Genomic DNA, 23,935 nt, shown 5'->3' with positions numbered 1-23,935 from the left:
GAGGCAGGGGGGAGGGGAAGGTCGCGGCGAGACACAGGGCGCAGGCACCCGACCGGCGCGGGCGGGGACTGGGGCTGGGGACGCAGAGGGCGGAAGGCGCGCGCACCCGACTGGCGCCAGCGGAAACTGAGACTGGGTCCGTGGAAGGGAGTGAGTGCGCCACACCTGGAGATAGTGCGCCCATCAAGCCCCTCGCTGCCTGGACCGCTCTGACGGGGAAGGCACAGAGAGCAGGCGCAGCTTTTCCTTCCGCGCTTTTGTGTAACACCCGAGGGCTGGAACCTAGCGCAGCGCGGGGCGCGCTCCATATAGAACAGCCGGGAGCCTGAGCAGCGCAGACGGAGAAAGCAGCGTCAGCCCCTCCCGGCAGCGCCAGCCCGCCCCCGCAGGGCCAGCCCCTCCCCGCAGCGTCAGCCCCGCCCCGCAGCGCCAGCCCCTCCCCGCAGCGTCAGCCCCTCCCAGCAGCGCAACGGAACTAGCTACCTGAAGAGTCCACCTCCGCCCGCCTGTGTCAGGGCGGAAATGAGGCTCTGAAGAGACCGGCAAACAGAAGCCAAATAAACAAAGGGAACCGCTTCAGAAGGGACTGGTGCAACAGATTAAAATCCCTGTAGAAAACACCGACTTCACGGAAGGGCCCTGTAGATATCGAGAAGTGTAAGCTGGAACGAGGAGCTATCTGAAACTGAGCCGAACCCACACTGACCGCAACAGCTCCAGAGAAACTCCTAGATATATTTTTACTTTTTTTTTCTAAGTAAGGAAAAAAAAAAAATTTTTTTTTCTTTTTATATTTTTTCTTTTTTATTTTTTCTCTTTTATTTTCCTTTAAAATTCCCTATTACTCCCCCATTACTCCTTAACTTTCATTTTCATAGATTTTTACGATTTTTTTAATTAGGGGGAAAAAAAAATTTTTTTTTTTTCTTCTTTCTTTCTTTTTTTTTTTTTCTTTTTTTTCTTTTTCTTCTTTTTTTTCCTTTCCGTTTTCTCTTTTATTTTCTATTTTTCTTTTTCTCTTATTTCTTTTAAAGTCCTCTAGAACTCCTCTACTACTCTTCATTTTCATTTTCACTACACTATAACCTTACCAAAAAAAAAAAAAGAGAAGCCCTATCTTTAAACCGAAGATTATTCTCTCCCAATCTTGACTCTCTGTTTTCTACCTCAGAACACCTCTATTTCCTCCTTTCCCCTTCTCTTCCCAATCCAATTCTGTGAATCCTTGTAGGTGTCTGAGATACAGAGAACACTCTGGGAACAGACAGCTGCGTAGATCTGGCTCTCTCCTCTTGAGTCCCCCTTTTTCTCCTCCTGCTCATCTCTATCTCCCTCCTCCCTTTTCTCCTGTTCATGTAACTCTGTGAACCTCTCTGGGTGTCCCTAACAGGGGAGAATCTGTTCGCCATTAACCTAGAAGTTTTATTGTCAGTGCTGTATAGTTGGAGAAGTCCTGAGACTACAGGAAGAATAAAACTGAAATCCAGAGGCAGGAAACTTAAGCCCAAAACCTGAGAACACCAGAAAACTCCTGACTACATGGAACTTTAAGCAATAAGTGACCGTCCAAAAGCCTCCATACCTACACTGAAACCAACCACCACCCAAGAGCCAGTAAGTTTTAGAGCAAGACATACCACGCAAATTCTCCAGCAACACAGGAACATAGCCCCGAATGTCAACATACAGGCTGCCCAAGGTGACACCTAACACATAGACCCATCTCAAAACTCATTACTGGGCACTCCATTGCTCTCCAAAAAGAAGAAATCAAGTTCCACGCACCAGTACACTGACGCAAGCTTCCCTAACCGGGAAACCTTGACAAGCCAACCGTCTAACCCCACCCACTGGGTAAATCCTCCACAATAAAAAGGAACCACAGACCTCCAGAATACAGAAAGTCCACTCCAGACACAGCAATCTAAACAAGATGAAAAGGCAAAGAAATACCCAACAGGTAAAGGAACATGAAAAATGCCCACCAAGTCAAACAAAAGAGGAGGAGATAGGGAATCTACCTGAAAAAGAATTTAGAATAATGATAATAAAAATGATCCAAAATCTTGAAAACAAAATGGAGTTACAGATAAATAGCCTGGAGACAAAGATTGAAAAGATACAAGAATTGTTTAATAAAGACCTAGAAGAAATAAAAAAGAGTCAATTAAAAATGAACAATGCAATGAATGAGATCAAAAACACTTTGGAGGGAACCAAGAGTAGAATAACGGAGGCAGAAGATAGGATAAGTGAGGTAGAAGATAAAATGGTGGAAATAAATGAAGCAGAGAGGAAAAAAGAAAAAAGGATCAAAAGAAATGAGGACAACCTCAGGGACCTCTGGGACACTGTGAAACGCCCCAACATTCGAATCATAGGAGTTCCAGAAGAAGAAGACAAAAAGAAAGGCCATGAGAAAATACTCGAGGAGATAATAGCTGAAAACTTCCCTAAAATGGGGAAGGAAATAGCCACTCAAGTCCAAGAAACCCAGAGAGTCCCAAACAGGATAAACCCAAGGCGAAACACCCCAAGACACATATTAATCAAACTAACAAAGATCAAACACAAAGAACAAATATTAAAAGCAGCAAGGGAAAAACAACAAATAACACACAAAGGGATTCCCATAAGGATAACAGCTGACCTATCAATAGAAACCCTCCAGGCCAGAAGGGAATGGCAGGACGTCCTGAAAGTAATGAAAGAGAATAACCTACAACCTAGATTACTGTATCCAGCAAGGATCTCATTCAGATATGAAGGAGAACTCAAAAGCTTTACAGATAAGCAAAAGCTGAGAGAATTCAGCACCACCAAACCAGCTCTTCAACAAATGCTAAAGGATCTTCTCTAGACAGGAAATGCAGAAAGGTTGTATAAACGTGAACCCAAAACAACAAAGTAAATGGCAACGGGACCACACCTATCAATAATTACCTTAAATGTAAATGGGTTGAATGCCCCAACCAAAAGACAAAGATTGGCTGAATGGATACAAAAACAAGACCCCCATATATGCTGTCTACAAGAGACCCACCTCAAAACAAGAGACACATACAGACTAAAAGTGAAGGGCTGGAAAAAAATATTTCATGCAAATGGAGACCAAAAGAAAGCAGGAGTCGCAATACTCATATCAGATAAAATAGACTTTCAAATAAAAGCTGTGAAAAGAGACAAAGAAGGACACTACATAATGATCAAAGGATCAATCCAAGAAGAAGATATAACAATTATAAATATATATGCACCCAACATAGGAGCACCGCAATATGTACGGCAAACACTAATGAGTATGAAAGAGGAAATTAATAGTAACACAATAATAGTGGGAGACTTTAATACCCCACTCACAACTATGGATAGATCAACTAAACAGAAAATTAACAAGGAAACACGAACTTTAAATGACACAATGGACCAGCTAGACCTAATTGATATCTATAGGACATTTCACCCCAAAACAATCAACTTCACCTTTTTCTCAAGTGCACACGGAACCTTCTCCAGAATAGATCACATCCTGGGCCATAAATCTAGTCTTGGAAAATTCAAAAAAATTGAAATCATTCCAGTCATCTTTTCTGACCACAGTGCAGTAAGATTAGATCTCAATTACAGGAAAAAAATTGTTAAAAATTCAAACACCTGGAGGCTAAATAACACACTTCTGAATAACCAACAAATCATAGAAGAAATCAAAAAAGAAATCAAAATATGTATAGAAATTAATGAAAATGAAAACACAACAACCCAAAACCTATGGGACACTGTAAAAGCAGTGCTAAGGGGAAGGTTCATAGCATTACAGGCTTACATCAAGAAACAAGAAAAAAGCCAAATAAATAACCTAACTCTACACCTAAAGCAATTAGAGAAGGAAGAAATGAAGAACCCCAGGGTTAGCAGAAGGAAAGAAATCTTAAAAATTAAGGCAGAAATAAATGCAATAGAAACTAAAGAGACCATAGCAAAAATCAACAAAGCTAAAAGCTGGTTTTTTGAAAAAATAAACAAAATTGACAAACCATTAACAAGACTCATTAAGAAACAAAGAGAGAAGAACCAAATTAACAAAATTAGAAATGAAAATGGAGAGATCACAACAGACAACACTGAAATACAAAGGATCATAAGAGACTACTACCAGCAGCTCTATGCCAATAAAATGGACAACTTGGATGAAATGGACAAATTCTTAGAAAAGTATAACTTTCCAAAACTGAACCAGGAAGAAATAGAAGATCTTAACAGACCCATTACAGGCAAGGAAATCGAAACTGTAATCAAAAATCTTCCAGCAAACAAAAGCCCAGGACCAGATGGCTTCACAGCTGAATTCTACCAAAAATTTAGAGAAGAGCTAACACCTATCTTACTCAAACTCTTCCAGAAAATTGCAGAAGAAGGTAAACTTCCAAACTCATTCTATGAGGCCACCATCACCCTAATTCCAAAACCTGACAAAGATGCCACAAAAAAAGAAAACTACAGGCCAATATCACTGATGAACATAGATGCAAAAATCCTTAACAAAATTCTAGCAAACAGAATCCAACAACATATTAAAAAAATCATACACCACGACCAAGTGGGCTTTATCCCAGGAATGCAAGGATTCTTCAATATCCGCAAATCAATCAATGTAATACACCACATTAACAAATTGAAAGGTAAAAACCATATGATTATCTCAATAGATGCAGAGAAAGCCTTTGACAAAATTCAACACTCATTTATGATTAAAACTCTCCAAAAAGCAGGAATAGAAGGAACATACCTCAACATAATAAAAGCTATATATGACAAACCCACAGCAAGCATCACCCTCAATGGTGAAAAATTGAAAGCATTTCCCCTGAAATCAGGAACAAGACAAGGGTGCCCACTCTCACCACTACAGTTCAACATAGTGTTGGAAGTTTTGGCCACAGCAATCAGAGCAGAAAAAGAAGTAAAAGGAATCCAGATAGGAAAAGAAGAAGTGAAACTCTCACTGTTTGCAGATGACATGATCCTCTATATAGAAAACCCTAAAGACTCTACCAGAAAATTACTAGAACTAATCAACGAATATAGTAAAGTTACAGGATATAAAATTAACACACAGAAATCCCTTGCATTCCTATATACTAACAATGAAAAAACAGAAAGAGAAATTAAGGAAACAATACCATTCACCATTGCAACAAAAAGAATAAAATACTTAGGAATATATCTACCTAAAGAAACAAAAGACCTATACATAGAAAACTATAAAACACTGATGAAAGAAATCAAAGAGGACACAAACAGATGGAGAAACATACCGTGTTCATGGATTGGAAGAATCAACATTGTCAAAATGGCTATTCTACCCAAAGCAATCTATAGATTCAATGCAATCCCTATCAAGCTACCAACGGTATTTTTCACAGAACTAGACCAAAGAATTTCACAATTTGTATGGAAATACAAAAAACCTCGAATAGCCAAAGTAATCTTGAAAAAGAAGAATGGAACTGGAGGAATCAACCTGCCTGACTTCAGACTCTACTACAAAGCCACAGTCATCAAGACAGTGTGGTACTGGCACAAAGACAGAAATATAGACCAATGGAACAGAATAGAAAGCCCAGAGATAAATCCACGAACCTATGGACACCTTATCTTTGACAAAGGAGGCAAGGATATACAATGGAAAAAAGACAACCTCTTTAACAAGTGGTGCTGGGAAAACTGGTCAACCACTTGCAAAAGAATGAAACTAGAACACTTTCTAACACCATACACAAAAATAAACTCAAAATGGATTAAAGATCTAAATGTAAGACCAGAAACTATAAAACTCCTAGAGGAGAACATAGGCAAAACACTCTCCGACATAAATCACAGCAAGATCCTCCATGACCCACCTCCCAGAATATTGGAAATAAAAGCAAAACTAAACAAATGGGATCTAATGAAACTTAAAAGCTTTTGCACTACAAAAGAAACTATAAGTAAGGTGAAGAGACAGCCGTCAGATTGGGAGAAAATAATAGCAAATGAAGAAACAGACAAAGGATTAATCTCAAAAATATACAAGCAACTCCTGCAGCTCAATTCCAGAAAAATAAATGACCCAATCAAAAAATGGGCCAGAGAACTAAACAGACATTTCTCCAAAGAAGACATACAGATGGCTAACAAACACATGAAAAGGTGCTCAACATCACTCATTATTAGAGAAATGCAAATCAAAACCACAATGAGGTACCATTACACGCCAGTCAGGATGGCTGCTATCCAAAAGTCTACAAGCAATAAATGCTGGAGAGGCTGTGGAGAAAAGGGAACCCTCTTACACTGTTGGTGGGAATGCAAACTAGTACAGCCACTATGGAAAACAGTGTGGAGATTTCTTAAAAAACTGGAAATAGAACTGCCATATGACCCAGCAATACCACTTCTGGGCATACACACTGAGGAAACCAGATCTGAAAGAGACACGTGCACCCCAATGTTTATCGCAGCACTGTTTATAATAGCCAGGACATGGAAGCAACCTAGATGCCCATCAGCAGATGAATGGATAAGGAAGCTGTGGTACATATACACCATGGAATTTTACTCAGCCGTCAAAAAGAATTCATTTGAACCAGTCCTAATGAGATGGATGAAACTGGAGCCCCTTATACAGAGTGAAGTAAGCCAGAAAGATAAAGAACATTACAGCATACTAACACATATATATGGAATTTAGAAAGATGGTAACGATAACCCTATATGCAAAACAGAAAAAGAGACACAGAAATACAGAACAGACTTTTGAACTCTGTGGGAGAAGGTGAGGGTGGGATGTTTCAAAAGAACAGCATGTATACTATCTATGGTGAAACAAATCACCAGCCCAGGTGGGATGCATGAGACAAGTGCTTGGGCCTGGTGCACTGGGAAGACCCAGAGGAATCGGGTTGAGAGGGAGATGGGAGGGGGGATCGGGATGGGGAATAAGTGTAAATCTATGGCTGATTCATATCAATGTATGACAAAACCCACTGAAATGTTGTGAAGTAATTAGCCTCCAACTAATAAAAAAATTTAAAAAAAAAAATAATAATTGCATCACAATAAAAAAAAAAAAAAACAATAACCTATGTCTAAATATAATTGAGCTCTTGGCATTTTCATAGAAGTTTGGACAAATATATCATCACAGAAAATAAGAATGAAGAGTTCTCATCTTAATTTGGGTTGAGATAAGCTTAAATGTATGATAAAATTTGATAACTTCTATGATTAGAAGCTAATAATTGCTAAAAAGACTATCTTTTCCATCAAAATTGGTACAAAGAGTAAAGTTTGAACGCTCAGGCCAAAACAAACACCAAATTTCCTTGAGGCAACATGTTCTACCTTTAAAAATGTGAATGCTGCTTTTAATTCCATAGTATTTGGGGTTTCTTTCCTTTTAAAGCAAACCAGTAGAATTGATTCACGAGGACAATGCTCCTTGTTTACCCTGTAGCTCTCTTACCTTCAACCCACCAACACTTAGCCCCTGTTAGCTCATGTGTCCATATTTGAGATGAATGGAAGTAACATGTAACAGAAGAGATGCATATTCTGGCATTTTATTTCTTCAATGTCTTGAAGTGCTTTTATCCAATACTTAAACCACTTCCTGGAAGCAATCAAATGCTAGAAATTTGAACTTGGTCATATCCATATAGGATCAACCACCAAGATATTTCACTGAAATTTAATTACCTGGGAGCAAGGAATCCAGGAAATGTTAGATGCAGCCACAGAGAGGGGAGAGAAAATTTGACATATTTCTAAATGGTTTAATTCAAAACTCTCAACTCTATTTTTTGGTCAGTAAGTTTAAGCATTTAATTGAGTCATTTTAAATTCAAAAGTTATCCCAGATTTCAAAAGCTATAATTTTCAATGTTTTACTTTAATGTTTGATTATTTTTTAACCTAGAATTCTTTGTTTAAACACATTTGTATGAAATCCAATATTTAAAGAGTAACCAAATTCTAACAGGATTGTCCCCCACTCCCCACCCTCCCAGGTACAGATTCACTCTCCAGGTATTTCTACAGTTCTTGGAGAACTGCAGCTGGGCTTGATAGTATTAAAACCTGAATGAAGAAACATCCATGGAGATAAAATAAGAAACAAGATTTCTTGTTCCCCATCATCTCAGTCAATTCTCTGTGCTATTACATAGTTCAAATCTTATCACCCCTTCCTTTTTTAATATTAGAAAACTCCTCAAAAGCCTTGTAAAACTCCTCAATATGTGTTATATTAAAACAAAGTTCCATAGCATGACTTTTCAATTACTTGTGACTCCTAAATAGATCAAGTTTCCCTCACCTCTGTGACTTTGAACATAATGATCCCGCTGCCTGAAATGTATTTCCACATTTTGTTTGCACAGAAACATATTACAACAGGGAAATTTAGTCAAATGATACAGAAGGTGAAATGGGATCATTCTTTTATAACCCTGACTGCCAGGTTATGATATTTGTATCTAACCAAGAAAGAGTTTTGAGTGAAGATTGACATAACCAGAGTTACACTTATATAAGATGAACATGGCAGCAGTGAGTAGGATGTATTGGTGACCAACTGGGTCACCAATAAGCCTAGATAGGAAAAATGAGGAAAAGAGCAAGACTTGTGAGTGACTGAAGCTGAGGAGATGGAATTTATTAATGAGAAAATACTAAATGATAAGAAAGTTAAATTGGTCCTAAAGTCTTTGACTATACGATGAGTTTTTGGTCCCAGAATGTTCACAAAGTTTGCTTTCTCCAGAGCAACCAATTACAGACAGCGAGTGTGAGAACTTAAGCAAAAGTAGAAACAGCTATTATGGAGGTTTAATCTTTTATGATTTTCTATAATGCACTGCAGATTCCAAATAACAACTAGGGTTTCTTCTGCTGATATAATACAATACTTTATCAGATTTGGAATAGAAATACAGTAAGTCATAAAGGTTTGATCTAATACTAAAGAAGGTAGAAGATATTTTTCTTTGAGTGACTAGATATTTACAGAAGTAAATACTTTAGATCCATTTAAACTTTATAAAGAGTGCCTGTTCAAATGCTTTGCAACATGTATCAATACTAACATCATCTCTGTTGATGATGTTTCAAATATTCTAAAATGTAAAGTTTAGAGGATCTTACAAGTAAAAATAAATTGTGCTAAGTAATATATCTAACATTATGAAAATAATAAGAATGCTATAATTCATGGCCATTTTAACATTCACCCTTCAATTTCTTTGCTTTCCTCTTATTAACTGTAAAATAGCAATAAGTGCTGTTTTTAAAGTGGTGATTTGCAACTAAAAAGTTATACATCAGGAAATATTTTCACATAACTAGGAAAAAATGATGCTATAAAATCGAAAGTTTCTTTCAGACTTCAAATAATGTAGGTCGTTTTCTCAACCAAATGGCAAGAAACAAATTTGGGGTCCAACCTACAACCTATATATGATCTAGCATATTAGTATGTGTGATATAATATACCATATGTTGTTTTTATTCTTTCAGAAACAAGGCAAGCAAAGTGGGAGAGAAACATGCCCTGAAAATACTTTGGTAGAAATGGCTTATAGTGGCTATGTTCCCTGACCTCTTCTCACATTTCCATCCCTGATCCAACATCTAGTCCAATGTCATACTCATCATAGATACTCAAAAAACACTTGCATTTTAGTTGTGTTTGTTATATAAAAATGGATTTATATTCTTGTCTGAAAATGATCCAGATTTTGCTTATTTAGAACACTGTATTATGTGTTGAGAGGCTTTCCTGGTGGGTCAGTCGATAAAGAATTCGCCTGCAATGCAGGAGGCAGGGGTTTGATCCTTGGGTCAGGAAGATCCCCTGGAGAAGGAAGTGGTTACCCATGCCAGTATTCTTGCCTGGAAAATCCTATGGTCTGAGGAGCTTGGTGGGCTACAGTGAATAGGGTCCCAAGAGTCAGGCACGACTTGGAGACTAAACAATCACCTTCATTAGAAAAGGAAAGTCATTTTAATTATCTTATCCTCTGCCTTTAGCACATGATGTAAAAATTCTGCACAGCATCTTAACCGCCACTGTTGCCATTCTCTTGTTTGTAGACACACATGCAAGAGTACCTTACCTCTGTCACAGTTCTCTTCGTCACTGCCATCCACACAGTCTTGAATTCCATCACAAAGCCATCGAATTGGAATACAGTGGGCTTTATTTCTGCATCGAAACTGATCTTCCTTACAGTCAGTCACACAGTCCATCTGTTCAAATACAAGCGGGTGCTGTGGTTTTAACTACCGATAATGATACAGTCACAAGCAAAGTAAACATTCAACTGACGATACTGGAGATTGATTATGCTGTGCGGGCTTCATTTTACTTTTAATTAATGAATATCGCCTCTGCAAATGACAATACAGTTTAGTCTATGGGCAGCAAGAAGATTCACGCATTTGCTGAAATTACTGTCTTCAGTGTTCTTGTCTTGACATTGTAGACAGTGCTAAGCATCAAGATTCTGTCTCTCGATTGCTTATTACATTTTCTTTCTCAAACCTAATTCACGTAATTCAGAGATTTTAATCAAAAGATAGATTTTACCTCATCTGAACCATCAGCACAGTCATATTCTCCATTACATTTCAGAGACGCTGAAATGCATCCTCCGCCGGCACATATATATTCACTTGACGAGCAAGTAGGAGAAGCTGAGTATAAAGTTGAGATTTGGATTTAGTGAACAGAATGAATGTTGACAGATAAAAGCATAGATAAGAATATGAAAATTACGGATAGTAATGAAAATAGTTTCCATTGAATTGTATTCAACATCTGATATTAAACACTGACTTAAAATGAGCTTTACAATGTTATTGTATTGTATTGTATTAAATATACCTCATGATGTAATGGTCTGTTCATACGTATTCAACTCACTAAAGAAAAAAAGGGAGGGGAAAAAACCTCTCTATATCCTCTATTACTTTGATTTTTTTTTTTAAGGTCATTAAGTAAACTTTATTATTAATGTTCCCACAAGTCTTTTTTTTTTTTCCAGTGGGTTTTGTCATACATTGACATGAATCAGCAATAGATTTACACGTATTCCCCATTATTACTTTGATTTTTGAAGAATTAAATGTATTCTCTTATAATTTTAAATTTATTTAAAATGCAAAAGCCTCAAATTATTTTCAAAATTGTAATAGGATTTAGTAAACTTTGAGGATGTTAATTAATATATGTATTGTACAAAGCTAAAAGTGAAAATCTTGACATGGTCTCATAGATCCCATGGTATCTATTTGGCTATTTTGACAAAAATATCATACTTATATAAGTTTTAAGAAGTCTTTTTTTTTTTACTTAGGGTTTTAAATATGAACATGTATAATTAGCAGAGTCTGTAGAATTTGAAGTAATTCTCTCATGACATGGAAACATTTTAAACTGTAGATAAATAAGTTATAGTCAATACCCGATGTAATTAATTAACACAGGAGTGAGACACCTTTCTCTGCAGGGGCTTCAGTTTGTTAGCCTGCATTCACATTCTGGGGGTCTTGACCTTATGTTAGATCACTAGGTAGCCAAGTGTACTTACTTAATGGCTTTGTGGTCTAAATTGCTGAGTCCAGGGATGCTAAAAAGCTTTTCCCTTAGGTTTTAATTCCTTTTAATTGGCAGTGGTTGCCTAGGGATCTGTATTAATGAGTCTGGGACTATGTCTGAATTCAGTAAGAACAAAGGTGTGATCAGTTAGTAATGTGGACCATGGGCATGGTCCTGGGCTATTAGTAAAGTGTGTGTGAGGTATCTGCAGTTCTGACTCAGTCCCTCAAAATAATTGTTACACTGTGAAACTACTTATAACTATATATATATATATATAGATAGATAGATAGATAAATAGATAGATTACAAAGTGATCTTCACCAGTATTTTTTCCTGTAGAATAATGTTATTAAAATTCCCAAGTATAAAAGCTAATTATATATATATATATATTTAAAGTCATGATGGAGGAATAGAAATGTATGAACTGGGTATTTTTTCCCCTATGCTCTTTATTTTGAATCTTAATTTTTATTTTGGACCAAGATGTAAAAGAAATAATACACCTTCTTTATTCTATTTCATAACCTTAATTTCCGGAATTGAAACCTGACTTTGATCACACTTATAGTTTCAACCTTTTTCATTCCATATCTTGGAAAAACAACTCCAAATGATATAGAAAAATATAGAGATCAGAAAATCAAATTTAGGGGAGTAATGCTTGTATCTTGAAATAACATCAATCTTGCCTGCCAAAACACTTTCAAAACATACAAAGGGCACACCAATGAATTTATCTACAGATAGTCCAGATTATTTCTTAAAAACAGTAAATTAAAAACAGTGCATTATTTGCCACTGTTTTATACATATGTTTGCTGAAACTTAAATTCTGAGTTAAAGTAGTGCTTAAATGAAACACTGACTCGAGCCTTTTACCTGGCTCACAGTGTTTCTCGTCTTCTCCATATTTGCAGTCTTCATGGCCATCGCATTTCCATTTTGCTGATATACACTGACCACTGGAACACTGGAACTGATCTTTGGAGCAACTTGTTTCACAATTTCTCTGACAAAAACAACACCAACATAATTAAAATTAAAATTTTAGATAAATGTCTTCAACCCTCCAAAACACATACAAGAATCTCAGATGGTCACGCTTAAACTCATCACTATAAAACATTATAATCATTTTCTAGTTTCATTTGTCTTTGTTAGTCATAATAAAACAGAGAAATATAAAAAGAACATAAATCCCATGGCTTCATCGAGTAATTAAGTTGCTCTGAGTGGATCATACTCCAAACAGACAGTTATGGGGTAATGTAATTTTAATAGTTATAAGTGACAATGAGAAATGTCAATAACCTCAGATATGCAGATGACACCACCCTTATGGCAGAAAGCGAAGAGGAACTAGAGAGCCTCTTGATGAAGATTAAAGAGAAAGTTGAAAAAGCTGGTTTAAAACTCAACATTCATAAAATGAAGATCATGGCATCCAGTCCCACCACTTCATGAAAACAGATGGGGAAACAATGGAAACAATGACAGACTTTATTTTCTTGGGGTCCCAAATCACTGCAGATGGTGACTGCAGCAATGAAATGAAAAGATACTTGCTCCTTGAAGAAAAGCTATGACCAAACTAGACAGCATATTAAAAAGCAGAGACATTATTTTGCCAACAAAAGTCTGTCTAGTCAAAGCTATGGTTTTTCCAGTAGTCACGTATGGATGTGAGAGTTGGACATAAAGAAAGCTGAGTGCCGAAGAATTGATGCTTTTGAACTGTGATGCTGGAGAAGACTCTTGAGAGTCCCTTGGTCTCCAAGGAGATCCAACCAGTCAATCCTAAAGGAAATCAATGTCGACTATTCATTGGAAGCACTCATACCGAAGCTCCAATACTTTGATGTGAAGAACTGACTCGGAAAAGACCCTGATGCCGGGAAAGATTGAAGGTGGGAGGAGAAGGGGATGACAGAGGATGCGATGGTTGGATGGCATCACCAAATCAATGGACATGAGTTTGAGCAAGCTCTGGGAGCTGGTGATGGACAGGGAAGCCTGGCATGCTGCGGTCCATGGGGTCACAAAGAGTTGGACATGACTGAGCGACTGAACTGAAGTGACAATGATGATTTTGGGAAAACAAAAGGGCTAAAAAAATATTTCTAATCAGTATAGCCAGTTCTAGGGGGAAAGATTAATGCGAAACAAGAAAAAATCCTAGGGTAACTCTGTCTTGCATCAACAAAACTTAAACTTCCCCTTGTGTCATTTCTTTCCCCATCCCCGCTTTTCTCCCCTGTCCTTGTTCGTTCATACTTTGTTTGCTGTTCATATTCCTTTTCCATTCTTCTGATATTTGTTCTTAGAGAACTGGGAAATGAACTGTCAGAATTGTCATTTTTGGCTAGCTAGCATCCAGATTTTATTCGGAAATCAAACAAAATAGTAGTGATACCTTTGGGGGCCTTTCAGTTCCTTATATGAGATCAATGAAAGGGAAATTAGAAATTCACTTTCCTTGGGTATGACCACTCTGGTTGAAATGGGATGCTCCAGTGAAATATCTTGCTGAGATGATATTTTTCTGTTGTTTAGCAATTTCTATTGTTGCCAAGATTTACTTGTCTGTTCTTTCCACAAAAGGTGCTGCACTCTTCCAGATTGTGAAACATCCAGTGAATGAAGCATATGAACTGTTACTCCCCGCTTTTTCTCAGTTCCATCCCATGTAAGAAGGAGCTTATTTTCCAAATCCCTATAGTTTCCTCTTTGCTGATGACAGTTTAATTAGACTGACTGCTATATAACAGATTTTCTTCTTTCCTTCCTCCCTTCTTTTCCCAAGTATTGAAGATTTGCCATTTACTAGAGTTTCTTAAATATTAATGTTGGTAAAAAAAAATATTAATGTTGGTAAAACTGGCTAAGTGTTACTCACTCAGTGATGTCCGACTCTTTGTGACTGCATGGACTGTAGCCTGTCAGGCTCCCCTGTCCATGGGATTCTCCAGGCAAGAATTTTGGAGTGGGTTGCCATTTCCTTCTCTAGGTGGTCTTCTGACCCAGGGATTGAACCTGGGTGTCCTATAAGAGTTTCTTAAATAATAACATAAAGAAAAGGATGATTCCTCCCCGTATTTGGTAAACTCATGGACTAATAGAAGACCAGCATTTAAACCAACAATTTCAATAAAATATACTGTCAAAATAAATGAATATGGTTTAAAGACATGAGTTCTTAAAGGTTTTAAGAAAGACTTCACAAAGGAATTTTAAACAGAAATGAAACTAAGAAAAGATTTTTCACGCATAAGGATAAATAGAAATGTGATGTATCCAAGGGATGAGCTACATAATGGTGAATGACATTGGAAAAATAGCCCATATACTGGTCACGAGGAAGTAATTTCAGATTTTGTTCACCGCTTTCCTTTTCCATGTCCATTACTGTGCCTGGGACACATTTAATAAGTAAGCATTCCATCAAAAGTTGCTGAATAAATGATTGAATGAATGAAGTAGCAAATGTAGAAAATGAGGAATATATATTAAAATTTTATGTAATTTATGGCTACCCACTCCAGTATTCTTGCCTAGAGAATTCCATGGACAGACGAGCCTGGCGGGCTACAGTCCATAGAGTCACAAAGAGTCAGACATGATTAAAGCAACAGCATGTATGCACCCACACATAAACAAGGGATAGAAATAGTGTCTATGAATCAAGAATCTAATATCATGCAATGATTATGATAACTGCTCAGTATATTTTGTAGAATTAATTAATGTTTTTCTCAGCCATAGGGCTAATTCAAGTAAAAGAGCTCAATAATCAGTGACACTATTCTATTTGTATTGACAATAACAGAGAAGGTAATACTTCTAGATACTTTTCCTACCATCAGGAGATTTTGATTTATAATATATTGCATATAGTTGATGCATGTGTCTGTGTCTATATTTGTGGGGTTTTTAATCATTATCTTAGACATCTTAAAACACATTGAAAAACAGAGAGAATAGAATAAGAAGACCCATGTGCTCATCATGCACATTTAACAATTATCCACACTTGGCTATTCATGTTTCATAAATCTCTCTCCCAGTTTATTTATATTTTGAACTTTAACATAATGACAATAGCTTCAGAAAATTAATACTATCATGGTATTAATAGAAAAATTTTAAAGTTATTCCCAATCCACTTTAAAAATTTCCTAATTTTCTCAACTGTAGAAAAATACTGTTTGGTAAAAGAAAAATCTAAAAGAACCTATACATTGAATTTGATTTGAGTTTCTTTTAACATATAACTCTTTTCCATTCCCCTACTTTTTTTGAATGCCATTTACTACTTGAGAAAAACAGGTCATTTGCTCTATAGATTGTCTCACATTCTGAATTTGACTGAGTAAATACTAAGAAAGTTACTAGAAACCTCCAAAGTAACAATTGAGTTTTTGTTTAAATATTATTATCAACTCATATATTTGTATACATTATTATATTTCAACACATTTCAGTCATTTCTTTTTTTTCTTTCTGAGGCTCAAATTGTCCCTTTTGTATGTAGAAAACCCTGCAATTTTGCTCCTATGTATTTTGGACACTATCCCAATGGTATTGTTTTCTGGCTTGACAAGATGTTAGTGGCTCATTTTGTCAATTTCCTTTCACAGATCTAGAATTAAACATTTCTCAAAGGAGTTTCGATTCTGTTTATTGGGTAATGTAGTTAGAGGTCATGATATGAATACTAGAGATAGTCTATAAAGCTGGGATGTCATTGGTTTTAGGATTTTTCAGTGGCAGAGCTAAAAACATATATTTTTTAAAAGAGAAAAAACAATCAAGATCTCAAGTTGATACTTTTGAATTTAAATACAGGGTTTTTATTTACTTGCATTTTTTCTACATTCATATCTCCTTTATTTTACTTAAAAATTTTGAGTGTTAGTAATATTAAAATATTTTGCACTGGAACTATTTTACTCTCTAAGATGTGGATTTCAAATTAGCTAAACCAGTGTTATTTAAAAAACACATGTATGAATATAATTTAAGATTCTTTTGCATTTCTTTTCATCCTTACAATATGATATACTGGATGAAGAGGTCAAATATATTTTAAATTCACTTTAAATAGTTCTCTGTGTTTGCCACTAACCTGATACATAATTAAATTGACCCAAGTTTTTGGTTTCTTTATTGTTTTGGCTGGAAATTAACAAACTAATTCAGTTAACATTCATACAAAAAGTAATCCTTACAATTTTCTCTTTTGTTCCCAGTATAAGGATATCCTGTATTTAATTATGCTTTCTAGCCATCTGTTCAGCTCACCTTTTTGTTTGTTGACAATGCAACCTATCATTCTAGATTTTAGAAAGGAAACAGAAATCAACTGCCTGTAATGTTAGCCACTTAATTACATATAGACAGTATGAAAAGTCTGTAAATGTAGAGAAAGACTACCTTTAAGAGAGTTAATTTGATTCCCTAGTGACATTAGCATAAAAATATCTGGATAGTGGAGATATATTCAGACACCAAGAACTGCATCCATGAACTTATAGCATGAGAGAAACAGCATGCATAAGGATATCTACTTTCACATGAATACCATTTTGAAAAAAGAAGTGCTTAATTTTGTTTATGTATATTGGACATCTAGTGAAAAACATGTAAGATGAAATCACAAGCCTTCAGTAATATATCCCCACCTTTTGATGTTTCACAATTGCATGGTGCTGATAGAACATATTTTTTTTAAAGAAAACAAAGACAAAACATTTTAATGGTATGGATGAATTTATATGAAATATATTTTCCTGACTGTGAAACATTTAATAAAATTTTTGAATAAATATACTAAGTAAATACGTAGCTGGGCACTGTAAGACTTTAACTTCTCTGTGGATTTTTAAAACTGTTGTTTGACTTGTTTTGTGACTAGCCCAATGAACAGAAGTAGTATTTTTCACCTTCTCCTAAGAGACCTTTGCAGCCTCAAGTTTTAAGGTTTCAGACTTTCAGGTGAAAAATAAAGTGCATTAGGTTCCAAAATCTAGACTTGTACGTGATTAGGGGGACTTTTCCAAAATAGTGAGAGAATGGAGAAGAATTGTCCAATCTTGATAAGACTCCCTGAAGGTTGGGGAATATCTAGTTTGTGTGGGTTCTATAACTAGGGTCTTCTGAAGAGGCAGGTAATCAGTGGATACCTAAGGAAGCTGGACTTGAAACACAAAAATCTCCAGAGCAGCTGGGAAGATTCTTCCCAAGTCCATAGTCAGTGGGAGGCCCTTCGTGAGGCTGAGGACATGTCTGTGTCAATCAGAGTAGTAGGAGTCTAGGCAGTCGTTGTGCGTCAGGAGGAACCATGGTGGTCACTGAGGACCAGAGACCTCATTTTCCCATCTGTGGCTGGACTTGATTGTCCAAGTGCTGCATTCCTGATGGTAACATCAGAAATCACTAACTGAGAAAACCATGTAAAGTGACTGACTACTCCTGTGTGTCATGTAGTATTTTTAAAGCAACATGGAGTAATTAGTATCTGAAACTCTAATACATAGATGCATAAATAATGAATCGTGTGAAGGTTTATAAATGTTAGCACAATCTGAGATTATAGAATTATCCAGAGAAATTCTAAACTTCTTCACTTAACTGTGTGTACATAGAACTTATTATAAATGGATTGTGAGTCATCATCTAAGCAAAGCTAAATCTGTGGTTTCATAAAAATTGATGACCCACATCTAAGTCTGTAAGACTATATCTACTGAAGAAAGAGTCTGGGGAGAAGAAACTGTTTAAAATGCATAAAAATATTAGTCCTGACTATAAATACTGCTGCAAATTTACGAACAAATTCACAGATGGCAAAGGCATCAGCTGTAGGGAATAGGGTTTCCAAACATCTTATTCCCAATCCAGCCATTCACTACTTGAGGTAAAACAGACTATAAAATTAACTGTCAATAGTAGCACAAGAGCTATTCCCTATGCGTGTAGCACAGCGCATAGATATACATATCTTAGCGTGTCAGGAGCAAAGTGCATACAGAGCTGCCCCTGTCACACTCCTTGAATGGAATAATAATTAAGAATGTAATTTTAAGGACCCACTTTATTTTTTGTTTGATTTCTCAAAGATGCCTACCTCATCCGAGCCATCTGCACAATCAAAATCTCCATCGCACCAAAACCTTGAAGAAACACAGTCCCCGTTGGCACAGAGAAAATCTTTCAGTGTACAGGTCTGTGGTTCTGGGGACAGAAAAATAGCACAAGTTATTCTATTACATGCAACTTCATTCTAAAATTTATATGACATATGATGTGAGGTAGTATTAAGAAAAAAGAAGTTAGCCAGGCACAACCAATAAATTGTTTAGAAAAAAAAAAAAACATTTCATGAAGCATCTATGGGATGTAATGTAATGATTTTTCAAATTTATTTTTAAAGTCATGAATAGAAAGTGGCATTAGAGACAAATGGAAAAAAATGCAAAAGATAAATAGCCTACTGTTTAAAGAAAATGCAGCAGTAAAGTAAAAAAAAAAAGGCATAAAAATCTACATATTAAAGTAAAACAACAATTTTTCCAGTTGAAATTCTAAATCATATTATGCATTTACTTAAAGGATATAAGACATTTTGTTACTCCCTATGGGTACACAGGACTATTTATTAACTGAAGAGTCTAAACTTTGGTTCATGATTTTTTATTATGTATTCTAATGACTTTCTAATTCTTCAGTTCTCCCTGGAAAATTCAGAGCTCTTAGAGCTAAAAGGATATATGGGGATATTATTGGACATGATTGGGTGGGTAAGGATCGAAGCGGCCGAAGGAGATTCTTCTTTGAAAACTGCCTATTTATTTATGCAGTTGTTTGCTTATGCCTTACCTCATTTACCTGCCATTTCAGATAATTTGCTAACTGTTAATTTAATTATGCTTCACCATTTTCCATATAGGACCTGAGCCAAATATTGTGACTTGTTATTTGGCTCAACTCCTATGCGGGATATGTTTCATCTGGACAATGAGGTAGGAGTGCAGAAATTTGTCCCTAACAAGTAATCAGTATAACTGCTGACCATCACCTCTTGCTTGGTTTTCATTCTCTAAACAGAACTGATATCTGGCATGATGAGAGACCCTCATTCCCCCTCTCACTAACTGTATTTACAACTGTCCTGTCTCACACACAATAATATTCTTGTTCAGGTAAAACAGAAATAGGCAACAGAAATAAAATTTAAGGAATAGTCCTACGAAGCATAATTTCTACATAAAGATTGTGCATAATTCAGCCTGTATTTAAATATCGCTCTATATAATCACTTGGTTTCTCACCATCAGGTAACATGCGAATGTTTGATATCATGAAGGCTCCTACATTTCTATATAAATATCCCTTCTGAGAACACTGGAAGAACTTTGAAAAATGTAATGTGTATTGAGCATTTTGTTCTGCTCTGGGACTTTATTTGAAAAATGTGAACTTCTGGCTATGAATAAGATAAGATGCTCATCAACAGAATGAAAAAGAGCCACTAAGCAGAGGGTCTCCCTCATTTTTAAATACTCCTTTGTTTAGACAGCATGACAAAAACAGTTTCTCTTTTTGTCTTTGTACTATATTCACATATATGACATTTTAATTTTAAAAACAACTTACTAGTAATATTAATAACTATAACAATAATTTTAAAAATGCCAGCTACTGAGTGTTCATTGGAAGGACTGATGATGAAGCTGAAACTCCAATACTTTGGCCACCTGATGCGAAGAGCTGACTCATTTGAAAGGACCCTGATGTAAGATTGAAGGCAGGAGGAGAAGGGGACGACAGAGGATGAGACGGCATCACCGACTCGATGGACATGAGTTTGGGTGGACTCCGGGCGTTGGTGATGGACAGGGAGGCTTGGCGTGCTGTGGTCCATGGGTCACAGAGAGTTGGACACAACTGAGCGACTGCACTGAGCTGAACTGAACCGGCTACTGATATTTTATTTGCTGTTAGGCACTAGGTGAAGATAATGCCAAGTAGTTGATTAGCTCATCAGTTAATGTTAACAATTCTATGAGATAGGTGGGCTTTTCTGGTGGCTCAGACGGTAAAGAATCTGCCTGCAATGCAGGAGACCTGGGTTCGATCCCAGGGTCAGGAAGATCCCCTGGAGAAGGGAATGACATAAGGTAGATACTATTGTTGGACCCTTTTTTAGATGAGTATTTTGAAGCAGAGAGAGGATAAAAAACTTATTCCAAATCACCCTGCAGGTAAAAGAGTTAGTATTAAACTTGGACCTAGGTAACCTGACACGAGGATCTGTACTTTTACTGCGAAGCCATATCATTGCCTCCATACAACCGAGGAAGTAATAAGTGTTCACATATTACAGGGATTGACATTAAAGCCCTGGAAAGTCAAGTTAATTGTCCAAGGCACACAGCTAGCAATGTCTATTTTACTTTACAGTAATAATAAAAGAAAACCCTTCTTCTCTTTGTATCCATCCATGCTGAATCTGTTTCACTCTCCTTCCATTTGCAGACACACATCGTTTTATTCTCAGGGAAAATAAATTCTAGTAAAATAAATAAATAAATAGAGGCTCAATTTTTGAATAGTAGTAAATAACATTGGATATTTGCATTAAATACTAAACAGAAACAGTGCATTTAATACAGATTATATTTAGATACTTTAAGAACAGCAGTAAAATCTTTAATTTCATGATTTGAGGGTACAGATTATATTTAGATATTTTAAGAACAGCAGTAAAATCTTTAATTTCATGATTTTAGGGTATTGAAACATGATAATTCTTCCTTTAATATTCTCATTTGCTTTTATTCTAATTAAGAACAAGTGTGTTTATCATGGCCTCAACAGGCTTTTACACACTGCTATGGGCAGGGCTGGATGTTGTTAATTCAAGGTTATAAAGGAAATTGTGTAGCCAGTAAATCAAGGTATTTGCCCAACAATTCCACAGAACATTTGATCTATAGAGAGTTGCTTTGACATTTTTAATTATTCGGTTCCAATAGAGGAATAAAGGATCTAAGAGACTTGCTTGGAAAAGCATTTTTCAGTACAAATGGAAATTCTGTATGTGCTACCATGTTTTTAAAAAAAACACCAGAAATAATAATCCTGAATTATTTACACACACACAAATGTCATCAAGGAATGGGATAGCTCATGTGTTTCTAACTTTCATCTAAATGCCTTAGACTCTTTTGCTACTAGTTCTCTCATAAAGAAATTCTCTCTTGAGGAAAATGTAATTTTGTTATGAGAGAAGATCCTAAGTTATTGTATTATCTTATCGTTTACCTTGCCTTTAATCTTTTCAGGATAAAGTAAAAGATGAATTTTTAGAACTTGGCATGATATCATTTTTCTTGTGAAAAAGAACCAAAAAATGACTTTACCTGGCACATAACCCATTTGGAAAGAAAATTTGAATGTGGCATTTTCCCTAATATTTCTAAAATGTTCTTCCTACACTGCCTTGGTCTTATATTACCTATTCCTGAGATCTAAAGTAGATAGGGAATCCCATATATGAACGATTAACCAGGTTTTTCATAAATCTCATCTAAACAAGCTAGATTGACAGCCAAGAACATGCCTTTACAGGGCATGTTTCAGAAGGCTGATCTGGATTCTATAATAATGATAAAAAATAGGGGTATCATATAAACTGGTCACTCCCTTTGATAGTAGTGAAGGCATAAACATCCTGCCTCAGAATTGAAAGGAGCTATAGGAGACAACTTGCACAAAATCTAAGAAGCCATAGTCAGAAAATAAAAGCAAATTTCAAAGCCACAGAGTTAGTGGCAGAGAATAAAAGCTTCCAGACTCCAATTTCTCTACTTAGTATATTATCATAAACTCTTGGTGATAAGTTCAAAAGTTATATCAGTGTGAGTGTGAACATCTGAGGAGAATTTTTAGAATACAATTAGTATAACTGTCATGCTATACAAATAATCTTCTGATATAAATTTGGTGTGAAAGTACTAGAAATTCAAATAAGGCAGATGCAGCTTGTCTCTCAACATAAACCTTTATCTAGTTGATCAAATTATTTGGTACTTTAAAATCCATTGGAGTGCCAGTTACTTTTTAATAATGCAAAGTTGTGAAATAATTTTATTTTGTACATCAATTACTTAGAAGGCAGACATACCATATATATTTGTTGCTGATGAAAATAGTACAGATGTTGAGATTTCTTAAATATTTCCAAACCTTTGCTCCAGATTACTAAATGACTTCAATAACAATGAAATTTTCTTATTTTTAAGAGCAGAAATCATTGCTGAAATAAAATGTCCCTGCTGAACACTTAACAAGGGAAATGATCATCAGATGATGATGAAATGACAATGGGCTAATTATCCTATGTAGATATAAAAAATTAGAAGGCATATTAAACTAAAACATAGCTGGCAGTTAATTGCTCTGCTGCTATTCCAACTCTTTCCATATCTATGCCTGGAATATTTCCAACTCAATTTAAAAAGTTAATTCATTATAAGAGATTCATAAACAAAGAAGCCCAAAAGAGAATTTTATAGTAAATTGCTAATATTATAAATATGTGTCAGGCACTGTGCAGATCATGGGACATTGTCCTACTTCTTCAACCATCTCCAGACATTTAAATAGGGGAACTCAGATACATATGATAAATAAATAAATGAGACAATCAAATGTGAGTGAATTTAGCAGTATGCAGGCCTTTAAAACAAATGTTGCTATTGTGTAAGACTGACTGACTAACTACCTCTGGTATGTTTCACTACTTAATAAAGGCTAACAATAAATGACAAATGTTCACTAAAATGCATATCTTTGACTAATGACATTTAGAAAACATGATAACAATATACCACTGCCCTCTTGATTATACTGTTGTCATCTATATATAACTATATATAAAATTATGATATGTATATAGTATGTAGTCATAATTATAATATGTATTATATCATGTGTATATAATGATAATAGTTTTGTTATTATTATATACATATTATTTTAATAGTTTCAATATATAATAAGACATTGGAAACATCTTGCAAGCATTTTAATACAGCCACAGTATTTTTTTCTAAGGCTGACTTCTACAGGACTAATCTCTTGGAGCTCCCTATAGATATATTGTATTTTCATCTCATTCTTCTGAGACTCAGCTTCTGTCTATGTAGAACTGGTGGCATTTTCAATGCTTTAATCTCCCCATTTCTCTGGTCTAGTCAAGATGGTATATTCAAACACCACTTAATG

The 23,935-nt window shown here is 35.8% G+C and overlaps 1 protein-coding gene across 1 annotated transcript in view; it reads right to left on the bottom strand.

Moving 5' to 3' along the window:
* LRP1B (LDL receptor related protein 1B) overlaps positions 1–23,935 on the bottom strand; it is a 2,070,284-nt gene that overhangs the window by 168,343 nt on the left and 1,878,006 nt on the right. Inside the window, exons 68-71 of the mRNA XM_043894665.1 lie at positions 18,771–18,877; positions 12,524–12,653; positions 10,628–10,734; positions 10,155–10,287 (exon numbers count right to left, since the gene is read on the bottom strand). Coding sequence (XP_043750600.1) covers positions 10,155–10,287; positions 10,628–10,734; positions 12,524–12,653; positions 18,771–18,877 — 477 coding nt within the window. The remainder of the gene's footprint in view (positions 1–10,154; positions 10,288–10,627; positions 10,735–12,523; positions 12,654–18,770; positions 18,878–23,935) is intronic.

This window comes from Cervus elaphus, chromosome 33 (genome assembly GCF_910594005.1).
Source record: "Cervus elaphus chromosome 33, mCerEla1.1, whole genome shotgun sequence".
NCBI lineage: Eukaryota > Metazoa > Chordata > Mammalia > Artiodactyla > Cervidae > Cervus > Cervus elaphus.
The sequence above is the reverse complement of the archived record's forward strand: the minus strand, read 5'-3'. Positions and strand labels throughout refer to the sequence as shown.